The sequence below is a fragment of the Notothenia rossii genome (assembly GCF_949606895.1).
Source record: "Notothenia rossii genome assembly, chromosome: 5".
NCBI classification, from domain to species: domain Eukaryota; kingdom Metazoa; phylum Chordata; class Actinopteri; order Perciformes; family Nototheniidae; genus Notothenia; species Notothenia rossii.
The window spans coordinates 4,057,238-4,080,879 of NC_136903.1; the positions used below are offsets into that span (position 1 = coordinate 4,057,238).

General features: G+C 41.0%; 1 protein-coding gene across 1 annotated transcript in view; it reads right to left on the bottom strand.

The window, feature by feature from the left end:
• LOC307038642 (protection of telomeres protein 1-like) overlaps positions 1-23,642 on the bottom strand; it is a 50,335-nt gene extending 26,693 nt beyond the window's left edge. Inside the window, exons 1-2 of the mRNA XM_079680203.1 lie at positions 23,503-23,642; positions 1,379-1,512 (exon numbers count right to left, since the gene is read on the bottom strand). Coding sequence (XP_079536329.1) covers positions 1,379-1,512; positions 23,503-23,563 — 195 coding nt within the window. The 5' untranslated portion in view covers positions 23,564-23,642. The remainder of the gene's footprint in view (positions 1-1,378; positions 1,513-23,502) is intronic.

Genomic DNA, 23,642 nt, shown 5'->3' on the forward strand with positions numbered 1-23,642 from the left:
TGTATATCAGTATGTAGAGTCTCTACTTTAAAGAGTCCTCTCCTGCTGATGTTCAGGTGTATATCAGTATGTAGTGTCTCTACTTTAAAGAGTCCTCTCCTGCTGATGTTCAGGTGTATATCAGTATGTAGTGTCTCTACTTTAAAGAGTCCTCTCCTGCTGATGTTCAGATGTATATCAGTATGTAGAGTCTCTCCTTTAAAGAGTCCTCTCCTGCTGATGTTCAGGTGTATATCAGTATGTAGTGTCTCTACTTTAAAGAGTCCTCTCCTGCTGATGTTCAGGTGTATATCAGTATGTAGTGTCTCTACTTTAAAGAGTCCTTTCCTGCTGATGTTCAGGTGTATATCAGTATGTAGTGTCTCTACTTTAAAGAGTCCTCTCCTGCTGATGTTCAGGTGTATATCAGTATGTAGTGTCTCTACTTTAAAGAGTCCTCTCCTGCTGATGTCCAGGTGTATATCAGTATGTAGTGTCTCTACTTTAAAGAGTCCTCTCCTGCTGATGTCCAAGTGTATATCAGTATGTAGTGTCTCTACTTTAAAGAGTCCTCTCCTGCTGATGTCCAAGTGTATATCAGTATGTAGTGTCTCTACTTTAAAGAGTCCTCTCCTGCTGATGTCCAGGTGTATATCAGTATGTAGTGTCTCTACTTTAAAGAGTCCTCTCCTGCTGATGTTCAGGTGTATATCAGTATGTAGTGCCTCTACTTTAAAGAGTCCTCTCCTGCTGATGCTCAGGTGTATATCAGTATGTAGTGTCTCTACTTTAAAGAGTCGTCTCCTGCTGATGCTCAGGTGTATATCAGTATGTAGTGTCTCTACTTTAAAGAGTCCTCTCCTGCTGATGTTCAGGTGTATATCAGTATGTAGTGTCTCTACATGTCTCCATGCTTTAATGTTCAAAAACCTCTTTATTGTTCTCATACTGCCTGTGCTGCAGCACCTCTTTTCACCCTCTGTCTGAAACCAGAGCCCAGTCTGCTCTGATTGGTTGGCTGGCTAGCTCTGTTGTGATTGGTCAACCGCTTGTCCCGCCCCTTAGCCTATCACGTACAATGTGTTGGAGCGCTAGCCAATAGAAGCGTGAGTGTTACGTAGAGATGTCACTGTGTTCAGGAAGTACACAATGGAGTCCGAAGGAGACGTTTCAGAATTGTAAACATTCGATAAAGCCAGGTTCGGTGTGCGGGAGAGAAACCCCTCATGGAGGGAACACAGGGATTTTAGCCTTTGCAGACCATTTACATGCACTAAAAAATATATAATATGCTCCAGGAAGAAAAAAAAGCATAGTAGGGCCTCTTACTTTGGTTCTATCTATAACAACAAACAAGGAGAAAAATATCAGTCTTGTAATTTTGTTAACATGAAAGTACCTTGACAGTTTTGTCGGAGCAGTTGGTGCTGGTGCTGATGAGCGCGATGGAAACACAGCTCAGGTGTTTCGGTACCTGGGCGCCTGGCCCCGCCCCCTCTGAGAGCACATGGACAGCCATGACATCAAGGTGACCTGAAGGACACATCACACATTATACACTGTACCAACAAACTGGTTAAAGTTGACCGATATTACAACTGAGATATGATCCGTGGTATCAGAGGTATCTTTTAAACATTATTCACATTAGTTAGAATTGTCTGGTTGTAGCTCAGAACTTCCCGACAATACTTCATTCATAAGAAAATGTTACTTGCCAAACTCACTACTCTCTAAAAACTTTTTCTTACACTGTTAAGATAACTCGTAACCGTAAGTTATAGTAAAGTGTATCTTATCTTATCAGATGCCTGGAAACAGACATTTAACAAGATATAACAATATGTTCAAGACTCTAAAGAACTAGAGCGTTCAGTCTCTGCTTTATTTCAGTCTCCTTGAGTCTGGTTTTAACAGAAGTGAAGGCTTCAATCTGTCGTCTCGTCTTCTGACAGACTCTGATCCGACCCGTTACTCCGTTTAAAAAAAAAAAAGGTCTTCAGTTTGAGGTCCAGCAGAGTGACCATCCTCCTCCACCACCGATGACTCATTAAAGGAGAAAGAAGCGTCTGAACGTGATTACTACGGGGATAACATCAACGAGGGACAATTATTCAGATAACCTGTAACGGCCCGTCCACACAGCGGCGTGCGTTGACGCTTCCCCATTCACTTTGAATGGGGTGACGTCACTTTTCGCCGAACTGCTTCGTGGGAAGCGACGCGGAGCGTTGCTGGCGTGGCTCGCTGCAAAAGTTGAGCAATGTTCAACTTTTGACGCCTCTGCAGAAGCGTCAGCCAATCGAATCATATGCCAGTACAAGCTCTAGCCAATCAAACCGCTTCTTGTGTGTCAGGGGCGGGAGATTCATGTGATTGGTTGTCGGTCGAGTTTCAGGCACGCCCGCCGGCAAGCGTCAACGCACGCCGCTGTGTGGACGGGCCGTAACTGTAAGTTATAGTATATCTTAAAGTATATCTTATATTATCTTATCAGCGACCTGGAAACAGATATTTAACAAGATGAGACAATATGTCCGAGACTCAGAGTTCAGTGTCTGGTTTATTCCAGGTTTGTGAAGAATGACGTCTCCATGAATCATCCGATGTTCAGTTTGTCTGGTTTGAACAGAAGTGAAGGCTTCAATCTGTCGTCCCGTCTTCTGACAGACTCTGATCCGACCTGGTGCTCCTGCTTTTTGTATTAAAGGTCCAGCAGAGTGACCGTCCTCCACCACCATGACGAGTCATTACCAGGATAAAGAAGCGTCTGACAGGAAGCGCCAGATCCATGCCGACAGCGCGGGTTAAAGTCTGCGAGGGGTTTTCAGAGAGGAACCCAGAAAAGCGTTGGCCGCGTTCCCAGCAGGTAGCACGTTGCTTCCTGTCAGAGCTCGTTAGTTTGATGCGCGGCAGATTTGACCGGTGAGTCCCTCGGTGGTATGGCGTTGAAGGAGGACGGCGGAGCGGGAACAGCCTGCGAGGGACGGAGAGATGTTCATTCGTCCGTACGCTCGCTGCTCAGCCAGGCGGAAAACACAGCCAGGATAAAAAAAGGAAATCAAACAGAGCTACCTGATTCAGACCAGAGGGCCTGCATTACTGCATGGTGAGGGATTCAGTGTTCAGAGCAGTCCTGAAGGTCCTGAAGGTCTGCCTGTCTCTCAGTCGGGGCCTCAAAATATCTCAAACCTCTTCTACACTCTTTTGTCTTTTATTTTCTGCACACTCTAAATTTTACATTTATATTTAATGTATATGCCATTCCTTGCAAACTTAATGCTAATAATAGCCTACATTTAAATAGCTGTAATTTGGCCCTTCATATTGTTTATTTGTCAGACAGTCTGTAACGGTCAACTTGTATATATTTTACTTTTTAGCTCTTTATTTTCAATTTTGAGACGTTTCTATTTTATGTTTGTTTATTTTCTACTCAAATAATATGCAATGCCTTTGTTTTAACATACTGCTGTGACTGTAACGGAAACATTTCCCAATTTGGGATCAATGAAGTATATCTTATCACTTTTTAAATCTGCACAGCTCTCCACTTGAATATATATTTGTCATATTTTGTTATATTTTACAATACTCAGTTTCTCATATATTTAGATTTTGTGTAAATATTGTCTTTATTTTTAATTAGCTAAAATAGTCTTTAAAATTGCTTTTATAAAATAAAAATGTTTTCGTCGTCCGGTGTCTTTGTACGTACCACGGTAATAAAGCCGATTCTGATTCTGAGTAGTAATGCTCCTCCTATGACCGGTCACCGGTACTTAACAAGATCTGACTGAGAAAACCTGGGAAAGAGCGGCAGATTTAAATACTTTCGGTCAGCTGAAGCTAAATCCCACTAAGCAGAATTTGAAATGATTTCAAAATATGCTGAATAGACGAGTTAGCAGCACCAGCCGCTAACATGGAAGAGCACAACGAGATGCCATCACTCTCACGGAGAAACTCAAAAATAAACCACAGATAACATTTGACTTGAATTTCTCCCATTTGTCCCAGAAATAGCAATCTTTCCAGACATGTTGACCGGCAACAAGCGGCCAATCCACCCGAAGCTCACATGGCAGCTCAGAAGGATTTCAACAGCGTAAACAAAAAAATATACTCTTTTTTAGTCGGTGCACACAGGACGTGCACACAGGACTTGCACTAAAATCTGAAGTAGTGAACGTGTCAGATTCTTTGTCAATTTACACGAGAGGTTCTCAAAGCTTTGATGCCCGAACAAAGATTTAGGAAGCCATGATTGATAGGTTGCACAGAAAGTCATAGGATTTGTAATTGGTCTTATGATGTCATATAAGAATAGATCCTTCAAGCACCAAATTCACATTTGGCAGATCAGGAAGATGATATCCGTCCCCTGACTAGTTTTCTTTTATTCCAGAAACCTTAATTTTCTCCTCAACCAAACTGCGTTTATTCATGTTGAGCCATTTCCATCTTACTTCTACATTAAATTGCTGAGATGTTCATCCAAAACAAGTCCAATAGTCAGTCTGAGAAAAGTCAACTTCTAGCTACATTTCATCAGTGTAGCCCACATGTATTAAAGAGGCCCTATTATGTGTTTTGGGGTTTTCCCTTTCCTGTAGTGTGTTATATATATATATACCATTTACATGCACAAAACCCTATATATATATATATATATATAGGGTTTTGTGCATGTAAATGGTCTGCAAAGGCCAACACCCCCTGTGTTCCCTCTTCTTTGATATCTCATGACACCTTACAGCTGCCATTCACCCTGAATAAATAAAGAACCTCAAAGGGATGATACAGTATGAGGGGCTTAAAGGTTTCATTTTGCCCTTATGAACTAACATCAGAGAGCTGCATCTGATATCATCTGCTGCCAGGGATTCAATGAGAGATCCATTAACCTCAGAGTCTAGGGAAACAGGTTTTATGCCAAAGGGGAAACAGCCATCAGAACACAACCGAGACAGCACACTGTACCATAAACCTTTAGTATATCTGTGTAAGTTAACATTGAGGGCGTCAAGCCTCACTCTTGTAGGATATTTAAAACGGTGCCACATTAACAGAGCTCTGCTTCTTGACTCGCACGTTAAAAACAGCCCAAATAAAACTCTGTAGGCACTGATTTATTTACTTCTTCCATAAAATTAAACAAAGAAATATACAAAAATGATGGGGGGTGCTAGTCCAGTGGTTCTCAAACTTTTTCTATCAGGCCCCCCCTTTGGAGAAAAACAAAAGTTGGGCCCCCCCAACACAAATAGTCAGGCTCAGTGGCGGCGCCAGAGATTTATTTTGGGGGTGCTGTGGGGTAGCTTGACGTTCCATAGAGGGTGCTCAAACATTTAGGGTTTCCCATTAATGTCCCGGCCGCTACAGTGGAATTTTCTACTGCAACACTCCCCACGCATATACACAACGTACCCGCGACTGTTACAATGAAGGCTCGATATTCAGCTCACGGCATATAGGTGTAAGCAGGGGTAAAGTGCTATTTTATAGGTGGTGTGTGGACCTCACATAGGGGGGTCCGGGGGCAAGCTCCCCCTGGAAGATTTTTAAACATTGAAGTTGAAAGCATCAATCTGGTGCACTTTGAGAGCAACATGAAGAGATCGATGGATACATCTCTCAACACCCATTTGAAACAGAACTGGAAACAGATTAATCTTTTCTTTATGGGTATTTTACAAATCACTCCCTTTTAACCTTTATTCTTTTTTTACTGTCATATAGTATTTCATACTTGTTTTTCATTTATTCTCTTGTTTTTTTATAACTATAATGATCATATAAACGTGTGCCTCGGAAATACTTGTTTACATAAATGGTGACCAAAACGTTTGAGAGCCACTGAGATAACACTGAGAGTCCTTTAGCTCACTGAGCCTCTCAGCCTGACAGGAGAGGACTCTCCTCCACCTTGTTGTTGAAAAAACTCCTTAAATCCGTTAGCCTAGCTCGCTAGCACCAGAAGCTAACAACAACGATCTCCGGTACCGGTGCGCTCTCTCTCTCTCGCGCACGCACACAAAATGGCTCGTTCCACACACACACACACACACACACAGAGCCGAGCTGTAATGAAACACAGAGACCCAGACGCAATAGTACTGTATCATATTATTTTCGAATCAATCATTTTTCAAAATATTATTTATTTATTTTTTAATTACCATTGTTCCTCCTGGTCTCTCGCGCCCCCCCTGTCATGCCTCTGCGCATATGCCTCAAACAGTCCTGATGCTCTTCTAGGTAATCACACATCCTGTCATGTTCACAGCTACAGTTGATACCTTTGTTATCATGTGACTCTCATATTGGAAGAGGACATTCAGGATTTTTCCATCAATTATCAACACAAAAAATGGCTCTAAGAGAGGGTATTATCAACGTTTACCAGACAGCACACTGTAACATACACCTGAAGTATATCCGAGTAAGTTAAAATTGACGGTATCATCCAAAGGAGATCTTTCAACGTATGCTCAGGGATTAAAAACAGCCGGCAGCTCGTCCGACACACGGATCAAACCCCACCAGTGATAAAGTCCTGACACCTGGCCCTGCAGGATCTCGCCCTGTGTGCCAGCCTCAGTGAATGAACGGTTCAGTCTGAGCAACACATCACAGGCCACCACCCGGCCGTTAACATTCGCCTGTTTCCCCCACGGTGGGAAAGCAGCTGATCCCTGCCAAATCTGGGCCAGGCCGCCCCGAGCAGACGGAGACTTCCTGCTCCTCTGAGCGTCACCGAAACCCAACGCTCAGCTGCTCTGGGACCCTCATTAACTCTGAGGGTGACTCAAGTTCAGCCCAATGACATCAGGAGGAGGCTGAGAGGCAGAGATATGACTGCTGGGGAGGCTTGATGGTCACACAGACTGAAACATTACAGATCTGCTCCACACAGAAGTGACACTGAGCAGAGAGTCTATAGCAGCTCAGTGAGTGGAACTGTGCAGCCCTGTTTAGTAACTGAGGTCTCAAACAAATAAGAAATGCTGCAGCCTTGAAACACAACGATAAACTACTAAGTCGCAGGTTTGAATTCACGATAAACTTGAAACATGCAAGTGGGCATTTTAGATTTATTCGCATCACAACTGGTTATCTTAAGCCATGACGACAGGTACAGATATATTTGAAAACTAATATTTCCTTCTACGATTTCGACTCTCATCAAAATGTAATACAGCTTAAAGTCAAGCATTTTGTTAACAACAAAATCCCCACATAAGAGCATGCATGCCCATTGTTGATCTGTGTACGAGTGCTATAAACAACAACAGCAAAAACAGCAGAGCAGCAACTCAACATACATCCACAAATATGAATAACATTTCGCTTTCATTTCACTGCAGCCCCTTTGGCCGCGTACCAAACTGCTGTTAAACAAAGGAAAGACAACTCTAATTAAATATATAATTAGCTACTAGTGTTGCTTTTATAAAGCAGTGGATGAATGTGCGTTTCGTATTGCACTCCAAATCAGAGCTACTTTACTTGTATAGGAATATATTGTCCTTTTTATTCCACTAGATTTATGTAACAGCTTTAATTACTGTTCTAAATAGGATTCATGCATTAATAAAAAAAGCACGATAATTCAGGAAATATTATATTGTGTGCCAACAGTTCATACAAGAGCAGCTAAATCAATTAATCAAGTAGCATATTCAAACTTTAAAGTAATTATTTTTGGGCCATTTTGGGGGACTTTTCATAATTTAAATAAGACTTTTGCTCGTAACAGTGTAGGGCTGCTCAATTAATCGTATTTTAAATCGCAATTACAATTTTGGCTTGCAACGATTATCAAAACAACATAATCGAAATAAAACCGATATTGTTTTTGTTATTATTGGTTTTTCAGTTGAATTATACTTAAAGTTCAGGGTAATCAACTGTTAAAAACATACTGTTCAGTTTTTTTATTTCAATAAATTGGTGTTTTCAAAGTAAACACAAATCGTTTTTAATAACCGTGATATAAATTATTGACCCAGATAATCGAGATTATGATTTGTGCCATAATCGAGCAGCCCTATAACAGCGTGGTAGAGATGTCCCGATCCGATCACGTGATCGGGGATCGGAGCCGATCACGTGATTTTCAAAAGATCGGAATCGGGAGAAAAAAAATCGGGGATCGGGATTCTTTTTTTTTTTTTTTTTTTTTTTTATAAAAATACTTTTTTTTAAATTTTGTATTCAATGTTACAAAACAAAAATGACCATGTTCAAGTCTTAAAGTCATCCTGAGGCCTTAGTTTTGGTTTCAAATTACACAACATCATGTATGTGTTGCTTCTTTGGGGCTTGTTTTCATAGACCTGCTTATTTCTCTCAAATCTGGCAACAGAGTGGGCGCAGTGTCTAATTGTAGCAGTAAGCTAACGAGTACTGATAAGCTTTATTTTGTTTTGATCCAATGCTGCACAACTGAACTGATCCAATGCTGCTGTGAAAGAAAGAAGCTATATCCATGTTGGATAGAATATCCTTTAAATAAAAAAATAACCTTAAGGGACAACTTGAATGCTTTTTTTTCTCTCAACGCATTGCATAAAGATCGGATCGGGAAAAATCGGTATCGGCAAATTGTCAAAATCAAATGATCGGAATCGGATCGGGAGCAAAAAAAGGTGATTGGGACATCCCTACAGCGTGGTATTGTTCTTTGCATAAATAAAGGATCCCAATACTTCATCCACCTCTGATTTAAAGTTACTACAGCCAAAAAGAAAACAAGATCTGAAAGTTGGAATCATAAGTTGTTGCATTCTCATGTAGACAGAGATCTTCTTTATTGTTGACAGTATGCATTCATTGTAAACAAAGGAGAACAACATCCAGTCTCAGAGAAGACCCGAGACTTAAAGTGGCTTTATTTAATTATCTTTATAACAGAGTATAATTACTACAAAACAAACAGTGGACTTGAAATGACTCTCCCATTATCCACCAGAGACAAACTAAACTCGCATATTTAATTGCTGTTTAACAATTCCCTGAGTGCTCTCATTAATTATGGACCGAGGTGGACTCCAACACAGCGAGTCAGTGTCGAAGGTTTACTCTCTGCAACACAAAGCCTCCAGGAGCCACAGGAGTATACGCTCAAGCAGTTTCACCTATTGAATAAATAAAAATAATAAAACTCCGGAGCTCAGGAGGTGATTTCAGGGTTTTTATCAGGTCAGGAGCAGCTTGCCAGTGCGGAGCAGAAGGAGTGTGTCGAGGGAAAGCAGCTCAAAGAACCCCATTTATTAAAACACACACTCCAACTCTGAGTCACCGGTTCTCTGAGGACGACAGCAGAAAAAGCACTACACACACACACACACACACACACACACACACACACACACACACACACACACACACACACACACACACACACACACACACACACACACACACACACACACACACACACACACACACACACACACACACACACACACACACACACACACACACACACACACACACACACACACACACACACACACACACACACACACACACACACACACACACACACACACACACACACACACACACACACACACACACACACACACACACACACAGGAATGAGTCCTAAACCAGGATTGAGTCAGCATTTCCCTTCTAGGTTCACTCGTCTCCAAGTCGATGGTTTTCTGAATGTGTTTTTGGTTAGATATTGAAATAAGGTCTGTGGTTAACACAAGCTGAAGAAATGTTGTACTACGACATAAGATACGTCAAAAAGGTGAGGCTAAGTGCAACTAAGAGCTTCAAAATAATTGTAATACAACTAAAATATCTACACTTAACTGCCATGAACTGACAACACACGGTGATAAAGTACAGGTTGCTGTGTTTCCCACAGAATTTTATTCTATTTGTGGGGGCACCGCACCGCACCCCCCCACGGCAAGAAAAGCCAAAGGCCCCTTAACCTATTCGGGTGGTCCATGCATCCACCCCCCCCTCAAATAAGATAATGCATGCGAGTTCATGGCTACTGTAGACAACGATCTTGTTGCTCTGTGTTGCGTTGTTGATGAGTGAAAAACACCGGAGTTGAGGATCCGTGGGGTTTATTCTCCTAAAAATATCATTTACAATTCAGGCATTTAGCAGACGCCTTATTCCAAAGCGACTTACAATAACCAATCACAGGGACAGGGGTAACCGAGGGCTAAGTGCCTTACTCAAGGGCACACTAGTAGTGGTGTTTCAGGCAGGATTTGAACTCGCAACCTTCCGATCATCAGTCCACCTCACTATCCATTCGACTACCCACAAAAAAAAAGAAAAAGACAATTTTATAATAATATTTTTTTTTTTTTGTATGAGATCAATTTGTGGCGGACGATATTTAATTGTGGCGGCCCACCACAAATAAATCAATGTATGGGAAACACTGTAACAAGGTAGCCCTGCCTGCCTTAAAGCAATCCCTCCATTGTTGTCTATTTTACTCAACTTTGGACCAAAACTGCCAAAATAACAACAAACATGTGAAGAAGAAGACTTGAAACTAGTCATTGAGATTATAAACTCATCATGAACATGTTGGCGAAGCTAATAAATCAAGTGAGAAGTAGGGACGTTGTCTCATATACTTCTATTCAATCTGTTGTAAACAGTATCTACTACAGTGGTCACCAACCTTTTTAAGCCCAAGATCACCAACCTCGGCCTAGGTGAAAGGCGAGATCTACCTATTGCAGAATTGAGTGAAAAAGACGGCCCAGACAATGCTTCCAATTTGAGCCCTTTTCTATCTGGCTAATTGCATCTGAATTACTGTTACAATGAAGGCTCCATAATCAGCTCACAGCATATAGGCAGGGGTAAAGTGCTATTGGGGGGCGGACCTCACCTCCTCTAGGGGGGTCCTCACCTCCTCTAGGGGGGTCTGGGGGGATGCTCCCCCGGGAAGATATTTTTTTAAATATTGAAGTTGAAAGCATCAATCTGGTGCACTTTGAGAGCAACATGAAGAGATCTATGGATTCATCTCTCAGCACCCATATGAGACAGAACTGTAAACAGATTTTCTTTTTCTTTATGGATATTTTACAAATCACTCCCCTTTTAAACTGTATTGTTGTTTTACTGACATACTGTATAGTAGGCTATTTCATAACTGTTTTTCATTTATTCTCTTATTGTTTGTATAACTATAATGATCATATGAAGGTATGCCGCGGAAATAATCTTTTGAATAATTTGTGACAAAACCGTTCTAAACACTGAGAGAGTCCTTTAGCTCACCTGAGCCCCTCAGTCTGACAGGAGAGGACTCTCCTCCAGCTTGTTGTGGAAACAGCTCCTTATGTCCGTTAGTGCAGCTAGCTAACTAGATGCTAACATCATGGTCCCCGCTAGCACCGGTCCCTCTCTCTCCCTCAATCCCTCTCTCCCTCAATCCCTCTCTCCCTCTCTATCACACTAAATGCGCTATTGCCACACACACACAGAGCCGAGCTTGAATGACACAAGCACACGTGTATTTCCATGCAACTCTCTGATTGGTCTGGTGTCTTGCCTCTGTTGCGTTCAGTGAACACGGGAAATTACAGTCCTGCCGTTGTCTCTTGTGTCATGATGAGGTTCACGTAAAGCACGGTTAATGTATTATATTATTGAGGTTTCTCAAATATACGTCAATCAAGTGGCACCTGCTAACGTGGTGATGGATGATAGGTTTACATCTAAAAACGTATTCTTCAAACATTATTATTTTAATTTAATTTTTCTTTCTTTTGTTACTTTTTTTTTTAACGGTCCGCGATCTACCCGCACCACACTCGCGATCGATCGACTGGTTGGCGACCACTGATCTACTAGAATAAAGTATAGGTGCCTTCAGACATGGAGGTTTTCCATTCAAAGCAAATAGGCTCTGATTGACATAATGTGCCCAATCAGTGCAAGAGCCAAACAGTAGACACATAAGACTTGATGATGAAGAAAGTCGAACATTTGGCAGATAGAACAACAGATATTAGTTTTTAAGAAGTTGGTAGAGACCAGAGCTAAAAGTTGAGTAAATATTTGATATATTATCAGGTGGACAGAAGCACATTTCCAATATCGTGTCTGTTGCATGTAAAGTTGGCATCTGTTTGCTATTTTTATACGGTTGAACATGATGCTTTCAATGTCAGTGAAGTGTAGATTACGATGTCTTTGCAGATAGCAGATCAAAATAAGGCATTAAAACTGCATGTGGATCGATCAGTAGCAGGACATGTAACTTATAACTCAGACAGAGTTTATGCTTTGTTGAACTATAAATCTAGACCAGAATGAACTGTTAAACTCAAGATTATGATTTCCTTTTCATCTGCTTCCTCATCAGAAGAGGCTTAACATATTCAGTTTTTCAGAAGAACTGGAGGAGGTACAATGATACACACTGTCTGTGCGGACGAGATATGTTTTTTTTATCCACGAATCCCCGCAAATCACCCGTCTTATCTCCTCACCCCTGGGTGGAAAACACAGATCTGAAAAGGATATATTTCCACACAGGCTGGGGGAGTTTCCTCTGCAGTAGGAATCAGAGTAATCCTCCCAGAGGGCAGCAGGAGATGAAGCTACTTTTCCCCGCAGATAAGAAGTAGCTGACACAGACTCGATAACACACACATCACCACGGTACACACATGGAAACAGGACGGCTATCAGCTGTTCATTAGCCGCAGAATAAACAGCATCACGATGAGCAGGAGATTCGGATGTTCCTGTATTCTGCTCCGAGCTGTCACAGTACACTTAAAACTCGCGATGTAGATTGATGTACGAAACTTATATCTGTACGTCGTTAACTGAGGTAAACAAAACAAGCTGACTGGCATGAGTCTATTGAGGGTGCACATTAGTTGGAAAAAGGCCCGCGGGGTCCCGTTAAGGTTCATTCTGAAAATCAGCAACGGAGAGAGGGTTGTATAAAAGAAACATTGAAATGATAGAGAGGTATACGATAGTACAAAGGTTGTTTGAACATAACTTATTCTTTAACAACTTAACAGAGGGGAACTATGGCCGACAAGACATGCAATGGAAACAGATCTTGTCCAGTCTTGTCTATTCGGCGCTCTTTTAACAAACTTTTGGGGGGGTTTTCTTTACCGAGAGATTTATATTAGTCGGACTTCCAGAGATTTTCCTGGTCAAAGTCTGGTAAACACTAGCTAACGGAAACACTGGTATCGGCACTGCTTTACCTCTGGTGGTATGTAAATGGGAACACGCTAACATGCTGACGCACATTTGACAGTAGCAGATAATTAGACCCTCCAGAAAAACGCGGGCAAAAATCCTTGATTATGTGATTAAACATGCAGAGTTTTTATGTGATGTTATGCAGTGAAATTGCGGGAAGTTGCGAAATGTGCGGAAAAAGAATAAAGAAATATATAAATATTGGGCTGTCTTATTTATTCTCTCTCACACACAACCTGCCACTAACGTTAAACCCTTTTACTATTCAATTAAACACATTCAATGTTTATTTATTGTAAAAGCAATTGGGCTATTTTAATCTCACACCCCCCCCCCCCCCCCCACACACACACACATTCCGCTTCATTCTGTTTTCATTTACTCGTTCGTTATCTGACCAGCTTCAATCTTGTAGGCTACTCACTTCCTTTTTTTGTAGCCCTCGAAAGGGTTTTGGAGGTTGATGCCTCGTGAACGTGAGTTGTTTGGCTTTCTTGTCCGCAGCAGCAGAAAGCATTTTCAAATGTTTGAATGAATCAAAGTGGGTCGTCCCCGTCGATTTTCTCTTATGCTCCCACACACAGTTGCACGGGGTGCAGAATAGTTTCCCTCCACTTTTTGCCCGGTCTTTAGTAGAAATGTTCGTCGGTAAATGAGATGGATTAGATTTTTTCATCTTGGTGTTTTCTCTATCGTGTGAGCTCCACACGTTCACTCTATACAGTGTTGTTTACATTCTGTGATGCGCGAGCTGATGACGTCACGTCAAGACGAGTTCACTTTTTTTTTTTTCAACTTTGTGTGGAAAAATGTGGGGATTATGCGGCCTTTTGATAAATATGCGGCCTTTTAAAAATCGGCGCCATTTTGCTGATTATGCGGTAAATTCTGCGATCGCAGAATCGCGTTTTTCTGGAGGGTCTAGATAACAGATTAGTCTCTTACTTTTAGTCAGAGCATTTGATTTATTAATTGCTGTCGACAAGTCAAGTTTATATCAAACAAAAACTGCTGTAAAGAATGTGCCTACCCTTACTTTAACGGGGAGGTACAAACTAAAAGGTAAAGTTCTCCTGAGGAGTTCACATACCTTGATAGTGATGTAGTGCTTGTAGAAGCAGATTTCTTTAGATTAGCTCCTGGAAACTGAGAGTGGCTGACTGCAGTGACCGTTTATTGGATTAAGATGGTTAGAGGTTTTAATGAGCTCCTATGGAGGTGACACCTCGATAAAAAAAAAGATTTCTACTCTCGCTAAATCTCGCTTTTCTGCTGAGAAGCTGTCCGATAAGAGGAGCGAATCAGCAGCTCAGTAATTACTGAGAAGAGAAGAAGATAACTTAATATTGCCATTAAAGGAACAGAGGTATTTCGTATTAAACACCTTTCAGTAATGTTAGATATCAGGAAAGTATTGCTGGGTAAAGATAGGCACGTAATTCTAATCTGAAACTTCAGCTGATACAGCTGTGCATTGTCAAATGAGAGACGTGGCTCAAAATCCTTGATTTAGGGGATTAGCTGAACTTTAACGTCTCAAACGATGGGAATAACATTCATTTGAACACCAATTACATCATTGTTACAGTTACAGTATGTCAATGAGATCCCTGCAGATTGTGCCAGGAAGAGGATGGAGAGGGCGTGCTCTTGTTATGAAAAGCTACAAAAAATTTCATTCACAATTCCATACATAGCCTATGTAGGAATAAACGTACTGTATAACATCGGGACGATTAAATGAAAATAAGATCAAGAAGAGCGCAGTGACAACAAAGTCATATGCCATAAATCACAATGGTTACTTGTTGACTAAACATTTACGTATAATAATTAATGGTATATCTGTTATTAATTGATGTCCATGTTTTTCTTTTGTTTGTTCCTCCACTCTTCTGAATTGTTGATTTTATTAACTTGATTTTATTTTTGTTTGATTCACTTGTTAAAAAATATAATTTCTCAAAATGCAAGTACGGTTGCTATGAGAATACAAGCATGGCAGACACACACACATACATGGGGGAATCTCACAGTCATAAACTATGTGATTCTGATAACTGCCACACAAACAAGAGGTAGCAGATCAGAAAGAAAGACAAGCTTCCCAACATGTGATGAAATCTACAAAAACATTGGATTCACAGATGGCCAACAGTGAAGGGAAATTGATCTCCGTCAAAAGCCGTTCGTTTTGTTCTACAATATCTCAGTGTCAGAAATCAAGTGAGCCTTAAGTTAATTAATCCCATCCTGCCAAACCTCAGCCAATCAGGACGGAGAGAGCCAGGGGGGGGAACAAACACGTCCGACATGAGAGTGACAGCCGTGATTAGACGCTGCCTCTCTGACAAAGTGAGTGTCAGAACCGCAAACTGTACTCTTCCATGTTCAGCCGACGCGTTCGCCAAGAAACATGATTTGCCTCCACATTAGCATAATCTTTGTCCTCCTCTCTTTCTGAGGGGATGAGAGGGAGCGAGGCTCAACAGAGGCAGAAAGAAAACAACTCTCAGAATAGATAGAGAGAGGATTTTCCCACACTGAAGTGTTTCTGTGTGAAGAATCAGCAGCTGACGGACATGCTGCTGCTCCTCATTTACAAACTCACTGGGCTGACACCACTACTAAAAGAGGGGTGCAGGAATGAGTCCTGAAACCTCAAAATTAGTCAGTATTTCAACCGTTTCAGTTATTTCAAAGTCAATGTTGTTTATTATTAAAACCCCACTGGTGAATGTCTGAAGCTTTTAAGCTAGCAGTTGCTAACAAGCATCTAAATGAATCGACTAATCATCATCACACTGAACATTAGCCACCTTTAGCTTAGTAGTGGTGAAGTCATGTGACCGTGCTGTAGTTCCTTTATAGCCCAACATTAGCCTCCTTTAGCTTAGCGGTGGTGAAGTCATGTGACCGTGCTGTAGTTCCTTTATAGCCCAACATTAGCCTCCTTTAGCTTAGCGGTGGTGACGTGAAGCCATGTGACCGTGCTGTAGTTCCTTTATAGCCTAACATTAGCCTCCGTTAGCTTAGCGGTGGTGACGTGAAGCCATGTGACCGTGCTGTAGTTCCTTTATAGCCCAACATTAGCCACCTTTAGCTTAGCGGTGGTGAAGTCATGTGACCGTGCTGTAGTTCCTTTATAGCCCAACATTAGCCTCCTTTAGCTTAGCGGTGGAGACGTGAAGTCATGTGACCGTGCTGTAGTTCCTTTATAGCCCAACATTAGCCTCCTTTAGCTTAGCGGTGGTGACGTGAAGTCATGTGACCGTGCTGTAGTTCTTTTATAGCCCAACATTAGCCTCCTTTAGCTTAGCGGTGGTGACGTGAAGTCATGTGACCGTGCTGTAGTTCTTTTATAGCCCAACATTAGCCTCCTTTAGCTTAGCGGTGGTGAAGTCATGTGACCGTGCTGTAGTTCCTTTATAGCCCAACATTAGCCACCTTTAGCTTAGCGGTGGTGAAGTCATGTGACCGTGCTGTAGTTCCTTTATAGCCCAACATTAGCCACCTTTAGCTTAGCGGTGGTGACGTGAAGTCATGTAACCGTGCTGTAGTTCCTTTATAGCCCAACATTAGCCACCTTTAGCTTAGCGGTGGTGACGTGAAGTCATGTGACCGTGCTGTAGTTCCTTTATAGCCCAACATTAGCCTCCTTTAGCTTAGCTGTTGTGAAGTCATGTGACCGTGCTGTAGTTCCTTTATAGCCTAACATTCATAATGCTAAAATCTAATTACATTTTATTGAGGCATGATATTAACTTCAAGGTCGGCCCAGAAAAAAGATTAATCACTGCAGCACTCTATACTTCATATATAATTTGGATTTTTAAGTCCTAATGATTTGAGGGAAATATCTCATCAACATTTTTACGGACAAATAATCTGAGTGCTTTATTTATTTCGGTAGCAAATCAGGTTTTGAGACAGTTCCCTTGATTTAGAATGACAATACAAATACAGTGTGGCAGGTATCACTACAGAGCCTACAACAGCCGTCTGAGTCATATTTCAGAGTTTGTTTGTTTGACTGAGTTTTCTGCAGAACAGAGTAGACACAGAAAACACTTTGTAGACTCAGTCTGCTCTTTCAAGCCTCGAATCAGCAAGAAACTTTTCATGTGGAAAAGGCTGAAAAAGGGGGCAGGTGGTCTTTGTAATGCAGCAGCCAGCAGGAGGAGAGGAGAAAATAACCAGGGAGCCTCGGACAGATGAAAGTCCAGCATCCTGAACCCCTCATACAGCCGTCCAGCAGGAGGTCGCAGGGTCATGAATCCACTGATCCATCCCACAGCGAGCGGCTGCACATTCAAAAGCAGGAGAGCACTTTCAACTCTCAGAGAGGAGGGGGAGGGCAGGCAGGGGTGGAAGAAGCACTCAGAGACTTTACTTTGGTACAAAAATAGCTATATAGATGCAGGAATGAGTCTTAAAACCGTGAAATTAGTTTAATAATAATAATAATAATTCCATTATTCTCCAAATATTCATAGCGCTTTACAAATACACATTACACACATATCATACATGTAACGGTCATGTACTGTGGACAATACCCACAGGAGTAAATTCAGGTGAAGTGTCTTGCCCAAGGAAACAACGGCTTTACAGACGCAGCGGACGCGGGTTTCGAACTGGTGTTCCCCAACGCCCCCCTGATCTGATGATCAACGCACAGCCCACTGCGCCACTCCGCCCATCTTCACACCAGAAAGTAATCAATGCGCTTTACAAGTACACATTACATACATGTAACGGTCATGTACTGTGGACAGTACCCACAGGAGCAAATGCAGGTGAAGTGTCTTGCCCAAGGACACAACGGCCTGACGCGGTGTTCTCCAACCATACTTGTCAACCCTCCCGATTTTCGCGAGAGACTCCCGATTTCATTGCCCTCTCCCGGTTTCCTCCCGGGGTCATATTTCTCCCGCATCTCTCCCGATTTCTGACAAAATCTGATTTACACACGACTGTTTCCACTTGGACTTTAATACAGCTACATCATTGTTTGGTTTCCATGGTAACACGTCTCTTTAGTAGCGCGCGCAACTGAAAGTCTGAGAGGGTGAGGCAGATATTCACAGAAAACAGAACAAGAATCGACAACTACTCTCTGCTCACTCCTTTCCTGTAAAATACAGGTCCAGCCCACACATACTGTATGCTCCATCAAGGACGGTGCTACAGGCCGCAAGGATGTGCACTTACAACTACAATAAGCATGTTAATGTTAATCTAACAGCTCCGGCGATCCACTAGCACCCCCCCCCCGCCCCCCCCCCCAATTTTGCATTTTGAAATGCTCCCGATTTCTGAGGTCTAAAGGTTGGCAAGTATGTCCCCAACGCCCCCTTGATCTGATGATCAACGCACAGTCCACTTCGTCCCTATTTAACCACAGGTTTTGGGGTTACCTCGTCTCAAAGTCAGTGTTTTCTTGTATGTGTTTTTGGTTATTACCCTGAAATAAGGTCTGCGGGTAACATGAGCTGAAGAGATTTTAAAGTTGTGTTTGTTTGCTACAGAGATTATTTTCTTCAATATTAGAAAATCACTCGGAGGTTTCCCATTGGCCTTTTGTGAAGGAACCCCTTACAGTGGACATTTTTGAGTCGGCCAACTAAAATGCGTCATATTATAGCAACGATTGAAGAATCCAAATTGAGGCACAGCAAGTGATTATTTCCTTTATTTTACTACGCCAGTGTTTCCCTAGAAAACTAGGTTAGAGACGTAAGCTCTCAAAGCGTGTACAACAAGTTGACCTGCTGCGCTTATTAATCACTGCAAAGTGAAGAAACTAAATAAAGGGTCATTTTCAATCAATCCCATGCTGAGCTAAATCAGCTGCTGACGCAAGACTGATATAATCAATGCAACTGTGACAGTTTAATGAATCACATCACTTAGTAAATGTGTCCCCTGCTGTGTTCTGTAGCACTGCTCACACTCCCTGTAGCTTCAACTACATTTGATAAAAGTGTAAATATAGCCTCTGGTTCTTGCTCTTCTGTCCTGAAGCCAGAGATTGTGCAAGGCATTTTAGGCAAACATTTAGACGCACATTAATACAGACTATAAAAACAGCGTTGTATAATAAAACTGTTATATATATATATATGAATTCTTTAAAAATAATGAATGTTATGTATGGCAGCTACGTGTGTGTAACCTACCTTCATAATGCTGCTACATATTTTTTACTATGGACCTTTATTGATTTGACTATTATAGTATTGTGTGTTTGCCTTTTTATTCAATAATGTTTGTCAACTCATTTTATTTTGTATTTTAAGCACTTTCCCTTTGCATTGCATATTTCCTCTCTGTGGCCAATTAAGGATTTCTGATTGGGCGACAAAGTGGTATATTATTGTCTGCGGTCGAGTTTAGATTATCACGGACCGGCTCACTGCACACTGTCAGGTTGCAGCCTCTAAAAATCAAAGAAATCCACAGGGCCCGGTTCAATTTTCATGTGTTCGGCCTTCATATCTACACATCAACGAGGGAAATATAATCTGATGATTTTACAGAATATTCTGATTGCTTCGACTCACAAATTAATTGACGAGTGTCCCAGCGCTCAAAACTGCAAGCGTCTCTGCACATGGACTTGATTCAGATTACTTTTCACAACCATTTCTATACAATTCTTGTTGGGGTACCGGTAACATACCAGGAAATGTAGAAGTGCGTCAGCAAAAGGCTAGAAATAAAGCTTATAATAGCAGGTTTTAGGCAATGTAGGTTTAAAAGTGAATTTGAGTCTCTTTGGCAAGTGTTTAATGATAAAGAAATTGCATACAATTTCTGTAAGAACCGCTGAGGTCTGTGTTTGTCCGTGCCTTGCTCAAGAGCACCACGGCAGGGCCCAGGAGGTGAACTGGGACCTCTCCAAGTAGCAGTCCACACTCCATGTTTAGGTCTGTTCGGGGACTTGAACCGGCGACCCTGCGGCTCACAGTCCAAGCCCCTACTGACTGAGACACTGCCGGACAAGTATAACAACATGGGAGAACTAATAATATCTTTCCTCTTTTTCTTCAAACATTTTTCTTTTAATCTGTTCACAAGCTGATGTGTTGCTTAAAAAAGGAACATTCTGATACCAGATAATGGGTGTTGCTTCATGTTGTTGTACTTTAAACGTTCCTATATTGCAAAAGGTGACTGCCCTTTATTAAATCATGCATGCCAAGAAATATAACAGAAGGTTTCCATTTTATGGGATAAATAGAGATGGGAATTATAAGAGTTGGTCTAATGAGAATTAAAATACTGTTCACTAAGAATATCCCATAATATCCATTAACTATGGTATCAGTGAGTTACAGGTTGGATAGGTCAAAGTGAAGTTTTACAGTTCATACACTCGTAATTATGATTACTCCAATATGACAGGAATGATGCATAGACTCCCACATATAGACATGCTATACAACGGCTTAATAGGAGAAAAATGTCATTATGTGCAGCAGTCACTTCTATTAAATACATGCAGACACTTCCTTTGAGAAAATAAACTAGTGTGCGACGCAATTTCCAATCATTTGCTCTAAAATAAACACAGTAAAACAGCAAAAATCAATTTTCTGAGTCATTAGGCCCCGCACTGTTATCCCTCCATCGGATTAACCAAGCAGCACCTCAATAAAACGTCAGCAGTAAAAACAGAGAGCTGTTTTCTAACACAATCACAGCCTATTTCAACAGAGGACTCGGAAGACATAAGAGGGAATAAGCTTTAAAGTGAGCCATTAAGGGCGAGACGACTGAATTCACCGGTGATGACTTCTCCTACTCCTGCTGCTCGAGGACTCTTTACTTTTATAGGAATTAAGATAAAACTGTCAACCGGAGAGAATCACAATGTGGTTAATAAGCTCTAGTTTGTACATGCCAAGCAACCAATGATAGAGAGGTCACAGGTTCAAAGGGTCACAACGACAACATCAGTGAGTCACTGCCTTTCACTTTATAACCCTACCAGGACACTCAGATACTCCAATGGCTGTCTTTTAAAAGTATTTCAGAAATCCCTTGGATATTAGAACAGCAAACTCCCTTGGAATTTTGTGTACGTAATTTAACGACCTATCTTTTTAATTTGGCTTTTATTTGGGGTAATTGTAGTGGTATCACTTTTCATGTTTTTAAAAAAGGTATTCTGATTATCGGTTTTGTTCTTTTGACTTTTTTTTTTTATTATGTTTCTTACTTTATTTGTATTCATTTTAGGTTTTGTGTATCTTATCTTGCTCTGCAAAGCACCTTGTGATGCATCTTGCATGTAAGGTGGTATACAAATCAGAGTTTCCGTTAGCCAGTAATTACCGGACTTTGACCGGTAAAATATGATGAAGACCAGCAAATCTAAATCTCTCCGGTCAAAATGTCCATCAAAATATGTGCGCCACTTATGTGACAGACAAGAAGAGTCAATTCTAATGTCTAACATTTAATGTGGAGAAAGAGATGTCCTGTATGGGTTGATTGTGCGTTGATCTGTTGGTAATGCCTCGGGGTTCTCGTGTACTTTGTGGCCTCACCCAGTTGCATAGCGACGCTTATTGTTTAGGTGTCTTTTAATAAGCAGGTAGTCATATCATTAGCTAGAACTAGCTAGATCTGATCGATATGGACATAAACGCGAGTGAAGTCTAATCTGACGGGAGAGAGATCAGCTGCTGCTGACGAGTCGACACGCAGCTCTGCATGATCACATGCAGCGGTGAGCGGAACAAAACACACTTCAGGTTAGAATAATCACACGTAGCTTTTAATTACCTCTCAAACTACCGTAACTAGTTATAGATATGTTTATTTTTACTGTCGGGTCACTCATTACTGATCCGCGAGCTGCATGACTGACGGGCTGTCAGGAGAAGGAGAGAGCGCTCCGTTTATTGTTGTAAATTACTGTACACGTTTGAATAACGTAGTTAATCTACTATAATTAGTTTGTTTAATATCAAATCATATCAATTTGTTTTAAAGCTCAATTAATTACAAAGAAGACCTTTGACCGGCACTTTTCTCATTTTGTCCGGAAGATTTAAACTTGAATGGACATGTTGACCGGCAAAAATAAATTCTAACGGAAATTCTGATACAAATAAAGTTATATATTATTTCACTGCTTACATTGAATCCCTGTATAATAATTAATATCAAGTAGAGGTAGCTTTCAATAAATGACCTAAACCCCAAAAATGTTAAATAACAGAATTTCTCTCACGTATACTGTAGGTATAGCACTGGTTTAACCACTGTGACCCAAAATGATATAAACATATTGTGGAAATTAGGCAAGTATACTCAGTAGACAATATCAACACAGCTAATGCACCTGTCACCCTCCACCCATGCACTCTAAATTACTTGATGAACAAATAAGCTAGCAATAACATAAAAGGGACAACAAACAAACAGCTTATGTGGTATTTGGTATAATTAGTCCATGTCTAATCTGCTGCTACAACGAGTTAGCTACTTATGTTAAAGCTAGTTAGCCTGTTAGCCAACTTTAGCAAACATTTCCACTGAGGGAAGCTTAGCCGGATTAAACAGGAATAACATCTTTGTACACATAACAAGTACACACTTTAAACTGCTTATATAACCGTGTTAAAGTAAGCTAATGACCAAATAAAACCGTATCGACATGTTCTGTATAGTTTCACTTAAAGTCAAGCGGACTCCATTCATAAACCCATAGTTTTAAAGTTGTATTGATTCCTTTCACCAGTAAACAGCAATAACAATACAATTTTAAGCTGGTTTTTGAAAGAAGTGGCTCTTCTTGTGAATTCGGCTTACATAAAAACATTTTGAAGCACGTTATTTAATAATATTTTCTACTTTTCAATAGAAGTCAATCGGTGGAGAGTGGCATGATTTAGGAAGCAGGAAGACTCTGGGAAGCGACACTTCAAAACAAAAACACCAAATAGTGGTTTCATGAAGGGGTAAATGTTTATAAATTGCAAGCAGAATTGTAAAGGGTACATCAGGGACTTAGAAAATGTAAACATGGATACTATACTTGATGTATATTTGTGGATGTAAGTACTGTAACCCACAGCATGAGGATTTTCACATTGGGTCTGGCTGCACACTCAAACTGTCCTTAAACAAGCTTCGACAAAATAATAAACGACATTAGGAACAATACATGTAATGCAAGTAACAATGTGGTAAAATCCCCATCTTTAGTACTCATGTTGATTTAGAAACAACGGCTTTTCTTGGTGGAAATAAGAGAGGAAGACTTACGGTTGCAGCAGTTTGTTTTCCCTCTCTTGGTTTCGAATTGACAGGCTGCTGTAGTGCGCATGCGTGAAGGGAACACTGAAAACTATCGGGAAGATAACGTCATAATAAAAATTTAATAATAGAGAAATAAATAATAACAA